Source organism: Nipponia nippon, unplaced genomic scaffold (genome assembly GCF_047370975.1).
Source record: "Nipponia nippon isolate SJK-2023a ecotype South Korea unplaced genomic scaffold, ASM4737097v1 scaffold_7, whole genome shotgun sequence".
Lineage (NCBI taxonomy): Eukaryota > Metazoa > Chordata > Aves > Pelecaniformes > Threskiornithidae > Nipponia > Nipponia nippon.
The window spans coordinates 43,464,091-43,480,706 of NW_028262391.1; the positions used below are offsets into that span (position 1 = coordinate 43,464,091).

Here is a 16,616-nt window from a genome sequence, read left to right on the forward strand (position 1 = left end):
ATACAGTTTTGACTACACAAATTTTATTGTTTTTCTTTAAAAATGATAAATGCACATTACAGTTCCCTAAACACAAGTGATTTTAAAGTATGTAGTGCTTATAATGGCCAGGTTGAAGCCATTCTGTAAACGCAGCCCTTAAAACAACCAAATGCTACTTTTTGGGGTTGTTGCTTAAGGAAACACCACTGAACACTTACAGATGGCAAATAAAAAACAACTTTTGAAGCTGGAGTCTTGCATGGGAATTTTGCCTCAGGAAGAAGGCAAGATGAGGTCTCACTTTGTACACTGGTTGCTACAGGAATATGTATTAGAAAAGGAAGCCACTTAATAAGGCTACAGTAGATCTGACTTACCACAAGAGCAGCACGTGAAGCAGTTGGTATGATAGAGGTTACCCATTGCTTGGCAAGCCTGGCTCGCTCCATACACACCTTTTCCACATTTTATACAAATACCTACAAAGCAGAAAGAGAATGGAAGTTAGAATCCTCCACAGCTCCTAAAAACAGCTCCAAGCTATTGATTTGTAACACTCACGATACCCCCATCAGGCCCTAAATCAATGAGCTCCTCATCCTGAATAGATTCAAGTACCCAAGACAGCAGCAGGCAGCTTGAGTGAAACAAATGCATGGAAATGAACCCAAAATAAAGGGGGGGGGGGGGGGCCTCTGCTGGTGTTTCAACGCATGGAGACTGAGGCTGGCTAAAGACAGAAATTCAAAGCAGGCAGGTGCAACGAGAGGACAGAAAATCTGCACACTCCATGGAAATAATTCCTTTTCCCAAGAAATAATTTAGTGACACCTTCACAACTAGGTGCTCCACCACATTACATTCAATAATCACTAATAAAAAAACAATTCAGTCCAAAACCAAAACACTTCTCTTTGCCCCTCTCCAGCAATGCAACATCAACAGCATTGGTCCATGGTAGAATCTATGGAATACTGGGAAAACGCATCTGTCAGTCACATTTAATAATTGTTTAACTTTCCAGAAATAGTAGTACGTAACCTCATAAACATAACCTGGCACCTTACAAAACAGAAGAACAAGGCTTCCACCTTGCTAATGGGCTAAGGGCAAAAATTCCAGCTGGCAGTTTTGCCTCAGTGGGGTCAGAAATTCACCTTTGCTGCCCAAGCCTGCTCTTGGTGATGCTGGGGATGACTCCCATGAAGTCCGCATCAGACCAAAATACGAAGAGCACTGTAGTGTAGCACTGGCAGAGTCAGCAGTTAGCTCCATACGTGGCAGACTCACCAGAAAGGTCGTGATTTCAATAAGCGCTACAAAGAGGGGTTTTGGGGTGGTTTTTTGTTTGTTTTTAAAAAGCTTTTTCCTCATAGTTACAGCTTTAAGAGTCGTTTGCCTCTACACTTATTTATTTCTATGCATAACCTCTCTACACTCAAACCAGGGCAGGGAGATAATTCAAGAATGCCTTTGCTTCTGTATCTCCATGAAGAGGAAACAAAATGCTGGAGAATTTATGTCCTTCTGTCACATACACAGGACCACCGATTTTAAATTTTTCCGAGATGTCCATTGGTCTCTATTTGATTGTACATCTCAAGACAAGGCTGCGTGATTTTTCAAAACACTACAATAGAAAACAAAAATTGAGATTTTTGCCTCATATAAGTCTATAATGAAGCTGCTGTGCTCCATGTGCTGTTTGAGGTCCTATTTCTACAAATGTGTGCAGAAGCTTAGCATTAATCATCAGCATCAACAAAACTGCTAATATACTTAAGAGTCTAAGAACTCGAGAATTACAGAATTAGGCTTTAACAATCCAGAATTCTCCCCTGCTGTGCTGTGAACATTTTATACACATAAACACACAGAAAATACAAATGCAAGCTGCTCACAGGGGAAATTAGCATATTATGAACTGGTAGAAACTTTAATAGCAGAAAGAACAAAGTTATGCTAACAAAGCACTGGGTGTGTCAGTTCAGTTTCCATAGGTTTTGCTTTTATTCACTCCCAGTATATGAACTGGCGTAAGCTGCCATGCCAGAGGCAGAAATGCTGTCTGTCCCCGGCAGGCAGCTGTACGGAGATGAGTAAAGCTGGCAGGAGAGCAGTACCCAGTAATACAGCTTAGGCTTCACCCGGGCTATCAATGAGGAAACAGTCGTAGACAATACCATGCCCATGAATATCTCTGCCCCCTCGCCCCAAGCTATTCAAGACACATTTTAAACCTCATTTCTGAAACCAAGCTGTTTCAGTTCAGTACAGCATTAACACACTGTGTTATGTATGGGCTGTGTAGTGTGAGCGGTTTAAATGGGATTCTGTCAAGTTAAAAATTGTATTTGAAGAAAAAAAACAACCTTCTTCTGCTACTAATATTCAAATACTGAAATGGAAAGACCTTTCATAAATCATGGGATTCTTCATGTTTACACCTTTAACTCCCTCATTTCAAATCATGAAGAGAGTTAGCCTTTCATTCAGCTAGCTCAGCATCCTGGCACAATGTTGCCGTTTTGGACCATGAGCGCATTTGCCAAATGAAACAATAATTTTAAAAAACAATAAATCTATTAATAATAGATATTTTTTTAATCGTAAATATGATTTCAGTGTTTCAGTGAAGGAGGAACTATAACTTTAATATTATCAGATACCAATGTCCCACGCTAAACCTGTGACACAAACTAGCTGCCAGCTAGGTCCATCGGTTCATTGCAAACAAAGTATTAAGAAAATGCTGGTCCTTAGGCTAGCTCAGCTCTGGTATAGGAAACAGGAATTTCAGAATATTTGTTGCTTTCTCCAAGGCTGTTACATCTATTTATTTATTTGTAACCAAAGGTTATGAAAATGGTCTACTATTTGCCATGAGTTAATGGTTAACTGCTGATGAAAGATGGTTATTGATTACTGCGGACACTGATCAGAAAAGGCATCCCATCAGCCAGCAGCTGCAGGAATTGCTCCCAGCAGCAGCACAGCATCCACAAACCTGCTCTCTGTCTCACCACATACCATGAGCACTGCAATAACCCTGGTCCCTCTTGGCCCTGGGGCAGGAGGGGCTGCACACAGAGCAGAGAACATGGGGCTCACATAAGAAATGAGCAATCTGTTATTTCAGCGTCAGGTCTTGGTATGACCTTTCCGTCGCTCTTGGCAGTGGTACCAGAAGAGAGCCCTTTCAGAGCTCCCCAGCTATCTTTTTATGCCAACCATCTTTTTATGCCAACCATGTACCGGGACTGGCAGCTATTGATAGTCTGTCTGACTGTGAGGTTACACTGAGAGATCTACCTTTTCCCATTTACACTTAATATTACTCAAAGAGGAGCAGAAATCCACAGTCTGCAATTCTCTGGCACTTCTGTCTATGAGCTCTCAAGCACAAATCTACGACAGCCATGAACTGCTTTGATAAATGAAGTTATTGCCTCATTTCTTTGCCATTGCTCCAGTGAACCATCAGAAGAAAAAGAGGGATTTATTGTGGATGTTAAACTTACGTTGGCCTCTCCAGCAAGTGATCTGTTATGAGCAGCTGTCAGTTCGTTAACTCATTTTCTCTAAGAGACTAGTCATTAACTCCAGGAATGAATAACCACAGAGACGATTAGCATACTAAAAAAGCACATGTATAATTCCAAAAGTATATTTTGGAAAATATATATGCAGCTGTGGTGTGAGTATAGCGTGAGCTCATAACTGCCTAGGAAAAGCACTGATTACATGGCTGCTCAGGTCTGGTTTTCCACCAGTCACAGCCCAGACTGCACACTGCAAGCTTGTGAAAGCCTTGACATAACAGCTACATCACTTTTTTTTTCCCCCCAGATTTGATTCCAAAGCTTGTTAAACCGCCTATGAAGAATGTTCTGTTGCAGAGCAAGCACGTCTCGTTTCTGACACTTCACTTGACATGACTTCAGATCAACTGCTTCAGCTTTTACACGATTCCTTGCCCCTCCTGACACCTCTATTCTAAGCAGCCCACTGTGCCTCCAGTTCTTTAACACATCAACTGTTGCATTTCCACTCAGGTCACCAACTCTCCTACAGATCTGGTGTCTCTCTTTACCTAGAAAAAGATGTTATAAGATGTTGCATATACCCAAAGTTTGGACAGAGGTTGGCTGAGCAGGAGCACAGTGTCACAGCACTCCTTTGCTGTGGTGAGGAGATGTTTGCATCCTTACGTAGTTTTTAACCAAATATGAGAGTAGAGACTGAACAAACACACTCTGTGGACCGCAGCAAAAGACCACCAACAAAAATGACAGTAGAAAGAGAAGGAGCTCCCAGAGACTCCATGCTGGAGTTAGCTACAGCACACTGCCAGCGCTCCCCACACCTTTAGCCAGTCCCCTTCACTGAGCCTGACCGTGTCAGTCAGAACATCTCCGGACGCCACCAGGCAAGCCGCCAGCACTGTACTGCAACACAGCCGTCAGAAGCACGATGTTCTCTGGGTAACTCATGCGTTCGCAAAATGCTAATATCAGCACCAGGAGAAAATAAGACAGGTATTTTCTGATGTAGTCAGTTGTTTTGCTCTAGACGCAAGAGACTGAACGTAATGCATTATAGCAACCAAAGGTATGAGCAACAACCTAGAGAAGATATTAAAGCTATACAATTTTTGTTTAGCCTGCTATAACGTACTTTTGTAAGAGTTCCCTGTAGTAGCCTATGCATTAGAAGAAGTTCCATTTGGGAATCAATCCTGGGATGTTCTTTTGACCATGCCAGTGCAGGCTAGTACTTCATACAGACTTCACCAGGTACCCAGAACTGGGAAAAAGGCAGTAGGCAAAGGTTAAATGGAGTACATATAATAGGAGATATATAACCACCTTTCGGCCAAGCTTCGTCCTCAGACGTGTGGAACGCAGCCTGTGCCTAATACCATCCTCACTTAAGGTGACTGAAGTCAAAAGTTTAGCACAAATGCAAGAAAAATGGTACCATATGGCCTCTCAACTTCAGCACGCAGCAGCTGTGTGAGTCAGAGGGGGAATCTGGCTATCGCACTCCTTGACAGCGTGCCACAGCTCAGGATGAGCTGCAGCTTTACTGTCTTACAGCCACACCGTATCTCCAGGATAACTGCTACATGCTGCCTACAGTAGGAAACAACCAAGCCCTGTCGTCAAGAGTTATGGTAAAGCTAAAATTAACAACTAACACATGGCACAAATGACTCCCTCCCTGCCTCTACAGTTCTGTTCATGCTGCAGTGCTGGGAAAAGGGCGGGTGAACATAACACTGGGCAAAATCGCCTTTTCTTCCCTCGGGCAGGAAAAGACCATCTCTATGTAAGTCCCCAACAAGCTTTTCCATACCTGTGGCCCAGCCAAGGGGCAGGGGCAGGGAAATGAAAACCTACAGCCATGAAGCAGGAAGAACAAATGAGGAGGGAAGCCTTAACTCAGCTCCAGAAATCATACTGCAGCAATAGGGGCCAGCTGCAAGATGGGGAGGACTGTGGAGGGGCTGCACCAGACCCCTGCAGGTGTCACTGGCCACGGGAGGTGCTCCCACATGGGCTGCAATGCCTGCAGCCAGTTATCTCGCACCCGGGCAGGTTTTACACAGGGTGTTGCTACTACCTTTAAAAAAATATTCTGCTAAGAAGCTAGGTAAATAGTGAAGCATCAGAGCTGCCCCAAGCCTGGGCAGCCGTGCCACTACTCCAGCAGTACCTGCCCAAGCTGAAGGCAGCTACTGTGCAGACGTCCTGGGCTGCGGCAGCTCGGATACCGAGAGGTGACTTCAGGCAAGAAAAATGCTCCCTTCCTTCCAACAACCACAGGAGGAGGAATCTTCCGACACACACGTCATCTCCCAGTCAGAGGCAGATAGAAGAAACAAGGCACCTACACAGGGTGCAGGAGCAGAGCCTCTTCCCAGCAGGTGGGCAGGAATGAGGGAGGCAGCCTGGGAAACCCTCCTGGCCCTCACCACCATGGAGGGCCCTCGCCCTCTCACTGGAGGGCTTTAATTTGTCAGCTAGCAGATGCCTGGCAAACACACCAAGGTTTGAATACCCTACATAAAATAGAATCTGGTATATACAAGTTATACATGACTAAATGGACACACTCAGCAGCAATGTAACAATTGCACGAAGACCTGGCCTAAGTTGTCTTGTGATAGGAACGATGGAGGGACCATCTGGGTAAGCTACCAGCACTGCCCTCTCCCCCAGGGGAAGATCAGAAAACGCCACAACTTGAATTAAGGTTGAAAATGACAGACTAAGCAAAGTGAGAAATGCTCAGGTAAACATTTTAAGCTCCCCTCCCGAGGCACAGCCCATCCATACCTGGCACCACAACACCCCACAGCCAGGAGGGACTTGACCCCATCCAGTACCACAACTCTGGCTTGCAAGTACCCATGTGCTCCCTGCAGCGACCGTGCTAGAGGCTGGAGTAGGTTAAACTGGAGGAAGATGGGCCACACCACCCAACACAAATCACAGCTTAAGCAAAGCGAAACTTTTTGCTGTCATTGTTAAACCTTATTGAGATTGCCCCCAACCTTACTTTCCTCCTCAAGGAAATAAAGTAAAAACCCCACCAATAAACTGCTTAGGCCCTTGAGATATGTATCTGCTGACTTAAAAGATCTCCATCGCTTCAGCACCTGCCTTCTACAGGAGGCTTTACTCAATTAATAGACAGGCTTGGAGCAGGAGGGATGCGTGTGTAGAACTTACTCAGAAAAATCAAAGTTTGAGATTAATTTATGTTTGGTTACAGAAACAGTGAAGTTCACATTAACTGGAAGTTTTGTAGAAGCAAGCTCTGGGTTCTAACTCCAGCTCCTGGAATAACTTTCGTTACCTCTACTCTGCCTATTGCTTAATGAGGCTGTGGCTCGCGTAGGACAAAGCTGCTGGGAGAGGTCATGGCCACAAAGGGAGGTGCTGGGACCAGTTCCAGGAACAACAGTGCTGATCAGGACACAGGAGCTGAGCTTTACCTGCCTGAGGGATCAGCGCTGCCAGCAGGTCAGCAGGGCTCAGCCTCAGCCTATTCCTACTTGCTTCAGTAAATACCTGGGCTGTTCTGTTTTGTCAGAAACTTTCCAGAGTTTCAAATGTAGGGTGAGGTGATGGGCGAGAGTTTGGGAACATAGGAGACCATAGAAACAACTCTCAAACACCACCCTCCCCAACTTCATATTTTCACAGCTATGAGCCCAGGGCATGTCTGTGCTGGTGAATTAAAACCACAGCAGCTCCAGGTCAGCACTGTGGAGTGGGAGATGTCATGGGAGCCAGTATCAGCTCTATTTAGCAGCTGCTGGAAAACTGGAAGGCTTTTGTTACTGTTAAAGTAGATCCACCCAGTCGCGCAGTGAAAGCCTGAAGCTAGCGCAGCAAATGCTTATTGCTTCATACAGTATGCGAAATTACTGCTCTGAACCATGAAATTACTGACACTATCTGCACAGAGTTCATCCTGCCTTGGCCGCAGCCGGCGTGCCTCTGCATAACTTCCCTTTGTGTGGATCTCCGGCTCTGCCGCGGAGCCTCCTGATGGCACAAGGCATATCACAGGCCTATTGTTCTGTGCAGTGTTTTAGTTACACTGACACTTCGTTTACAAATATTCATTCATTTCTCTGCTTCTTGATTTAGTGCATGGCAGTTCCAGGGTGATTTATACTTCTCACTTGGCATTTATAGAAAGATCTTTTGCTACTGAGGCAATGAACTGGAAGACCAAGTAGTTCTCGTGGCTGCTCTGTCGTCTGTGCCACTTTGGGTTGCTTTGTCGGTGATTCAGAGCTCAGCTAACTGCTCAAGCTTCATGCTCAAGTTGATAGCCACAGCACAAGAGGACTTGCAAATAACTTTAGCAACTGAATTATTGACCAAAGAAAAGACAGAGAAAAAAATCCTGCTTCTAAAAGTACCTTGTGATTACTGGGATGAGCAAAGCAAGGAGACACATGCAGCTGGAGTGGTAAAGGAGAACACTGGGAATGAATGACTTGGAGGGAAAAGCATGTCTGTAAAGCACGTTCCCTGTCCTACTGCCCCTCCACTGCTGAACATCTGAATGTCTCGCTGTGGACATGCATCCTCTTACAGCCCACAGGGACCAGGTCAACAAGGCCTTTCAGCTCAAACCATGCTTATTTTGCCTGGAACATGAGTGTGATCACACATATAATTCAGTGTATTTGAGGAGTGTAACATTTGTAGCACAGTGGTAGTAGCAATCAGGTGAAGACAGGCTGGGGCCAGCAAAAACTTGAGCTTGTACAGCTGCTGGCAGAGGAGCACCACCAGAACCAGAGTCGCCAGGCCAGCCCAGAGACACACACATCAGTCACACAGACAGCAGGAGCGATGCTGCTGCAGGTCCTGGTTTCAGTCCAGAAAGATCTAATGCTAACATCCAAAGGTCCCCAGTTGTTGTTGTTGGGAAGCTGGTGTAAAGCACCAGGGGCATTCAGCCCAGCTGTATATCCACACTGATTTAGGAAAAGGGCAGACCTTCACACTGCATACCCCAAAATAATGGGCAACAGACGTGGCAGTTCACAGATGGTGAGAGAGGAGATTTCTCAAAAATATTCAGGTTGCAAATGCACTCACACATAAACATTTGGTTTTTAATTAACATGGATACTGCAATTTCTACCAGCACTTTGATTTCTACAAGTTCATTTAGCTGGTAGCACCAACTGGAGATCATCCGAGCTCTGGGACGAGATGCTTGTCCATGTCATTACTTTAGATTTACTCTGGCATAATGCAGGTCAGAATGCGGACCTGGAAAGTTTTATTTAACCTGTTTCTAGTGGCAGGGTTTACAGACATCAAGACAGTTTTGTTACAGTAAATAAACAATAAACAAAATATTTAAAGCTTGTATTTTCATCACCTCATTTCTGCTTACTGATACCACACATTAATAATAGTGTATCTATCTACACATTATGGATTTTCCTATATAAATGACAGCGATCACAGTACAGAACCAGCCAGCAGCTCTACCATACCAGCCCCCTTTTCCAGTTTTGACTTTCTTAGTTGTCTTTAGCAAACCATTTAGTCACTCTGTCTTGGCTCTTTTCTATATGAAATGGGAGCCACTGACACCTGTGTGGTCTTCAGAGAAAATACAGTTAAACCTTCTGAGATGACACGGGGAAGACAGAATCCATTTAAATGCTTCAGCTTAGAAAAATCCCTGCAATCCCCAGGTAACAGTGGTAGTGAAGACACCAACAATGCAGCCCAAATATCCTGAACTCCACAACATGTCAGACCTGAAAACATCAGCTGCACAGACGTCAAATTGGAAAGACTTTTCATTACATTCTCCTGACACTGCATGTATGAGTCATCACTCTAATACATGGCAGAGAAAGGTCATATATTACAGCTGCCTTCCTTGACATATTTGAAATGGGTTCATGATTAAACAAGGAGACTAGTCTAAAAGTTTCCAGGTGCACTTTTCTATTTTCTTAGATAACGGTCTGTTTCCAGAACAAGCACGACAGTCTGGAAAAGGCATGGCATTACACAACCACATTTGGTTATAAATTCAGCAGCTCCTTCCACAAGCAGTACCCCAGCACTACACGTCCACGGCAGCCCCACTTTTCCACCACCCACCTCGCAAAGGTGCCACTGGCTCGCTAGTGCCCACCTGCTGCATGGAAGTTTTTCATCATTTCCAGAAGTATAAATAGGTTTGCTTAAACAAAAGCATGCATCTAGGTAGGTATTATACCAAGCTGTTTAGAAAGACTGAACTATTCGCTTAAGGAAAACCAGAAACATCTTAAAAACCGTTGTCACCTCAACCCTCTGAACCAGGTTGGGTTTTTTTCAGACACTGCAAGTCAAGTGACTCAAGGATGCTTTGAGAGCCTGGGGAGGAGAGATATACCTTCCTGTAAGGACATCCTGCAGGAACAACCATTTCAGAAAGTCATTTGCCATAGGTTTCTCCCACCTTCAGCTCATGAAAGATTTTAGTTCTAAAGTACCTATCCTGGCAAGCCTCACTTTCCCTGCCTTGGCTACAGTGAAAAGCCCAGTCTCCTCCGCAGCTGTAAGGCCCAGGCCAGGGAGGTGCTCAGTGCTAGTGCAAACAGCCACGCTCCTCTACTCCAGCAGGACAGGAAGACTCTCAGGCCATAAGAAAAGCCTGTCCTGGTCTAGCAAGCTGAAACCCCTTGGGACAGCTGGTCAAATACAGCACTAACGACATGTAAACAGGATATTCTAATTTTGCCTCCTCCACCTCCGGGAAAGAGTAACACTACATACTATATATGTAGGCTCATTTCCTTCCTATGGATCCAGCTGGGGTGGGGGGTGGGGGGGAAGTAAAAGTCAGAAAATCAACACACTGCCAACTTCCACAGCAAAACGAGGCTTCTACAGACCTGGGCAGTCCCATGCATTGGCTGCTCTCCACTGCAGACCTAAGGCAGACAAGTGGTGGCTGTTCCAGGCTTTAGCTAGATTCCTGTCTGCAGTGATTCTTACAAGAGGATAACTCTGCTCTTCACATAACCATGAAAGGACCTGAGCTCCACTTTTACCTTCGGTGTCTTGCTCTCCAAGGCAGCTGCAGCCAGCCAGCACCCCTCAGACCCGGAGTGGGTAGATCTCACTTCGCTCAAGAGCAACCCTTCCACTGCGACAGGCAGCAGCACTGCAGTAGATGAGGCCATGTTCCAATGACTGAATAAATCCAGCTTTACAACTCAGTAACATATAAAAAGATGCCACAGAGTGTAAAGTACTGATGGTTAACTTCATATTGGCAGGATTTCTGCTAGGTCAGAGGTATTGTCTGTCTGGACTACTTTGACTTTTTGCTGGATCAGGTATTGTCAAGTTCTGGACCGGGTAGCAGTCTGCTCTCCAGCAGCTGGCGTGAGCTCCAGGGTACGTGGTCTGTCTGGCTAATTTGACAGAAATGTGAACACGCGCTTGATCCACATCCAATTAGCATCGATGAATGATCCAGAAATGCACAAATATCACACTCGGGACTATCCTTCTCCCCTGCTTTGTCCCTGTCTCATCTTGACACAAAATGGGAACAAAGTGGGTATAAAAGGCCAGAAAATTAGAAAAAAGTAGAGCTAGTTTTCTCAGATGCAAACAGCGGGAAATGGGCATGGTCATAGCCCTCAACTAAGAAGTATGCATCGTAGACTCTACTTATGCACTCAGTTATACACTGTTTCCCAGCTAGGGATAAACCATCATCCAGAGTTAGCAGACTGCATGCCTAGAAACACACTTGGTTTTTTACCACCCACCTTTTACATTCTCCTGGACAGACCAATGGTAGAAGCGCCTGGCTCCTCTGCAAAAGCTAGGCACAGAGGGGGAAAAAAAGTACAAGATGCTGATCAGCGAGTTATCTCAGAAAGGACCTGGCAAAAAAAGGCAAACCCCAACTGTAAGGGGGTTTTGGCAGCATCTGCTCTTTTCGCAACCTGCCCACTGCACCTGTAGCCAAACCCTTGGCCCATAACCTCTACAGAGAAACCTGCAACCACTTAGCCAAAGTGCTAAGCCGCTCCTGTTAAAGAACACGTGTCCCATGACAGCACTTGGCACCGAGATGCAAATAGCAAAATATACTTTGGCCTCAATGGCTAATGTCAAAGGCTATTTGCTTGAGGGGAGAAAGGATTTATCTATCGAAATGATCACCGTGCATAGCACTGGCCCCAGCGCCCCAGTGCCTAACAAGTCTTGTCTTCACGAAACAGACACCAGCAGCTGCCAACCAGCCCTCAGCACCGTGGGACCCAACGGCGCAACACAGCAGGCCTGTTCCCAGAACCAGCACTGGGTGCCTTCTCCACACCCACCCTGCTCACTGTCTCCATGCCAAGGTGGCAAGGCATCCTCTTTTTAAGCTGAATTCTAGAAGATGGACTCTGTTTCTTGTGGAGCTAGATACCAGACTCAAGTCAAAGTGGCAAACAAGAGGCAAGACGCTCTTCTCTCCCAGTCCTGACATCCCACCACCCCCTCAAGCATCCTACCTCCCAGACATCACTCATTTAGTGAGTAACTCAGCAGCCACCACCCACAGTCAGACAGCAAAGGAGTTGTGGCTAAATTTTTAGCAACACTTACAAAAATACAACTAAAGCACAGTTGTGGAGCAAACACCTCCAGGACAATTAGTCATTAAAAATCTTTTTAGAGGCAGCAAAAAGAAAACTCGAGAACTGCAAAACCAGGGAAAGAGTGAGCAGACAGAAAAGACTGAAGAGTTAGGAAGGTAATTTTCCACTTTGTTAGTTACAGTAAACATCTCCACATAATGTGGTCTTATGCAATTTATCAGCCAAACCTCCCTTCTCCATTTTGAAAGGTTACATGAAGCGGTGAAATATTAGTTAATTTACATCTTAGAGGACCAGCTAAAAAATAACAGAAACATGTAATCTTCTCATAATTATGACGTCAACACTTAACTGATATGAGAAGCCTCTATTCATAGCAGCTAAAAGGAGCATTCATTCCTCTTTACATCAGCCCTTCAGTGTTATGTCTTGATGCAATTTTCAACAGCAGGTGAAATCACTAAAAATTGAAACAGTGTGAAAAATTTTCCTCTATCTGGTTTTAATTAAAATACTCAGCAAAACACAGAGGAGCGATAAAGAGAGGCAACCCTTTCCACCTCAATTGTGCTGTCTGTTCATCACTACAGAGCCTGGTGGAAACCCCACACACAACGTCAGTGGTAAATATTTTCCCTACTATTAAAGCAGTGATTCATATTAGGATCATGACAAAAGCAATAAAAGATAATTCACACCTGATTATGATCTATGCGGTAGGTATTTTGTGGCCTTTTAAGTTTCAGAAGGTCCACCTGAGAAGCAGGCACCAGAGGGGCTGCTATTGGGAAGACCAGATGAGACCTGAGCTGCCCTGTGGGCTCACATCACAGCAGTGGGACCTTCTGTGTGGGCACTGGGTGGGAGCTGGTGCCTCTCCCACCCAAGACCAACCCACTCCAAACCCTCCAAGCCCTGTGGTCCCCTGTTTAGACACAGCTCTTGTGGGCAAACTGCCCAGATGCTGGGGATATGCAGTGCATGGACAGAGCATGGGGGCACCCAGCTTCCAGGCAGACATCCAGGGCACACGTTCAGCTTAGGTATTCCCATGATCCAAGACGGGCAGGTCTGAATAACAGCTCAAGATGCTGTTGGCTTTCGTTGCCACAAGGGCACACTGCCAGCTCATGTTCAGTAGGACCCCAGTGGGCCTTTCTGCAGAGCTGGTTTCCAGCCACTGGGCCCCCAGCTCACACCACTGTACAAGGTTGTTGCTCCCCAGGTGCAGGACTTTGCATTTCCCTTTGTTGAACTTCATGAGGTTCCTGTTAGCCTATTTCTCCAGCCTGTCAAGGTCCTGCTGAATAACAACACATACACCTAGTCTATCAACCACTCCTCCCAGCATAGTACAATCTGCAGACTTGGCAGGGCTGCACTCTGTCCCATCATCCAGGACATTAATGAAGATAAACAGTGCTGACCCCAGCATTGACTTCTGAGGTGCACCACTAGTAACTGATCTCCAACTCGACCTCGTCCTGCTGGTCACAACTCTTTGAGCCCAGTAGCTCAACCAGTTTTCAGTCCATCTCTCAGTCCACTTACCTAGTCTGTACTTCATCAGTTTGTCTAGAAGGATGTTACAGGCAACAGTATCAAAAGCTTTGCTAAAGCTGAGATCAACAACACCCACTGCTCTCTCCTTATTCACCAAGCTTTTCATCATAGAAGGCCACCCCAGTACCCCTGCTCCACATTTTCCCTTGTCTTCCTTTTGCTCATACATCTGCAGAAGCGCTTATTGACCTTCACATCTTTCCCCAGATCCAGCTCCAGGTGAGCCTTGGCTCTCCCAACCCCAACTGTGTGTGTTCAGAGAGTGACTTTATATTCCTCCCAGGTCACCTGTCCCTGCTTCCACCTCTCATACATTTCCTTTTCATTTCTTTCTTAGGAGCCCCTTGCTCATCCATGCAGGCCTCCTGTCACTCTTGCTTGACCTCCTGCAGGTCAGAATGGACAATTCCTGAGCTTGGAGACAGCAATCCTTGAAAAATCAACCAGCTCTCCTGGACCCCTTTTCTCTTCTTCCTGGCTACTTCATAACTCCTTTAAGTCAGTAAGGTACAGAACTTATATATATAAACGATATCCTAAGTCAGGACAGTCTACAGGAATGCTCTCCCCTATTGTAGGTAATAGTAGAGACTGGACTTTAGTTTTCAAGTAAAGCTTTCTCTAACTAAATTCACAACAAAATGACACGGGTAAGTAAAGAGCTACCTGTGAATATTTACACATTCAACTCCTACTTAGAGATTTAACTCCCTGGTGGATTCTCTTTAGAGTTCCAAATAAGCATAAATGCATTTCTGAGTCTGACCTTTAATCAAAACATTCAGGATCAGTGTGTAAATCACTCAGTTGGGATTTTCCTTCTCACACGCTAAATCACTGCAGCACAACCTAATGCAACTGTTCCCTTAATAGCAGCAAAGCCCTTTTGGAATCTCTTCTTACACTGTATCCACTAAGAAATACATTTGTAAATGTTCCCTTTATTAAAACAAAACAAAACAAAAAAACACTCACAAAACTTCTCTTTTGAAAACTAGCTGAAAGAATTAGTGTATTTGTTGTTTTGGGTTTTTTTTAATTATTTTTGGCTTTTTTAATCTTTAAATTACTAGAGCCTTTGTTTCCAGATGAATCTAGTCTCTTCTGTAATTATATCCATGGAAATAACAGTAGCTTTTACTAAATCTATGAAGAATCTCTCTACTGTGCTGTCTCTGTAAGGTTAAGAGTGGTACTGAGCTGGTGCCTACACATCCCCTGCTTCTCCCACTGGTGCCTTTGAGAGACGAAGGATTTTATCATTTCTGGAGAGGAGCTATTTGTCCAATTTAGAGAAGGAATCATTGTTTATCGTCAATTAAAACAGATTCTGTTTCAATCCAGTACCAGTCACAAAACGCCTTCTCTGGTTGTCTTCCACCACAGCCAGGAAGAGAGAGATGTCTCTAAGCAAAGCAAGAAAAACTAAGTGATCACTACAAATGGTTGCTCCCCACTGGTTTTCATCTGATGGAAAAAACAGCTTTTATCTTGCAGTGGTGTCAGCGACTCAGGCTGACAGGAACGGCTAGCGCAGGTCTCTAGCAGGGAGAACACAGGATGAACACGCAGCCTTTTCCCTGTCTTTCCTTGAACCAACAGGCATGCTGTAAAGATGTGTGATATCACGTAAGGGTTAGCCAAGCAACTTACACCGTACCTAGAAAAAAGTTGTGTTCCTCTACAGTACTAGGTTTAAATCCTGGCAGATATCTCAGGGCTTTACCTGCTGAAGTAAGTAATAGCTAAGTATCATTGACAGCAGCAGGACCTTCAACTCAGACCTGAAATACTGCATGTCCCCCAGCCTCCAACCTCTTCTTTCCCTGTATAATATTGCCTAGTGCACTACTTGCTACTATTTCTCAATGACCTGATCCTGGAGCTCTTTTAGAGAAGAAAACTTGAAATATTTTATTCCTATTTAGGATCAAGCATGGGGACCGTTCTCTGTTCAAATCTACACTCCAGACTGCACAGAACAGAACAACCTTATCTCACCTTCCCCCCACCCGGGCTTGAAAGTTAGTGCCCTGGCCCTGAGCTGCAGGATAAAACACAAACACGCGACTATTTGTTATGAAATGGTCACACTTGACCTTGGAGTCAGTCTTACTCTGCTTTAGACTGCAAGACAACGCTTAGTCTGTTCTCTTAAGTCAACTGCTCTGTGAGAAACTGCAAGCTGCATAGTCCAAGAACTTCCAACAACAATTTGTTTGCAGGCTTACTGAATACTTTTTCTGGCCAGTAACTAGTTTTTTCAGCACAGTAGCATCACAGGTGGAAATGATGTGTACAGAACTGAGCCTGCAGAGTACCCCAGCCCTGGCTGCTGCTATTTCTTCAAACCAGGAATGTCTACTGTTCAGGGAGATGTTTTTTACAAGTGATTGCCACCTGGGTGTGCAGTTCTTGTCCTTTGAGAAGGGAAGACTCCCATCAATCTCACTGCAGTTTGGTTGAACTCCTAATCCAATTTAAAACATATATAAGCAAAATAAAACTTACAACCTAACGTTCCCCCACAGTGCCCCTATAATTTGGTTCTGTGCTCAAAATGAAAACAAAGTGGTTTTACAGCCACTTTCAGCTCAGCCCTGGTGCTGGTGGCTCTGGACCAACAAACAATGCCTTGATATGGCAAAAGCCTAGAAAACAGTGAGGGGGCAAATGCACAGGCGTAAGCTTAAAAATAAAGGTGAAATAACATATTTCTCAAAAATTTAAGGAAATATTGCCACATATTTGCCAGAGCTCTCAGCAGCCTTTTGAATCAAAGTTCTCCCTTGAGTTTTATACATTGCTTAGGAATATTAATTTAAAAGCTCCCCAAAAGCACATGCTGGTGAGCCACCCAGCCACAGTGGGCACTGCCAGAGCGACTCACCCTCTGAAGAGCCATTCCGCCCCCCCCACC

At 44.9% G+C, this 16,616-nt stretch overlaps 1 protein-coding gene across 2 annotated transcripts in view; it reads right to left on the minus strand.

Moving 5' to 3' along the window:
- Positions 1-16,616, minus strand: part of WTIP (WT1 interacting protein) — an 84,424-nt gene that overhangs the window by 50,664 nt on the left and 17,144 nt on the right. Inside the window, exon 2 of one of the 2 annotated variants that reach the window (XM_087738823.1) lies at positions 360-461. The exons of the other annotated variant lie outside the window; for it this stretch is intronic. Coding sequence (XP_087594949.1) covers positions 360-461 — 102 coding nt within the window. The remainder of the gene's footprint in view (positions 1-359; positions 462-16,616) is intronic. 2 annotated transcript variants of the gene reach the window in all.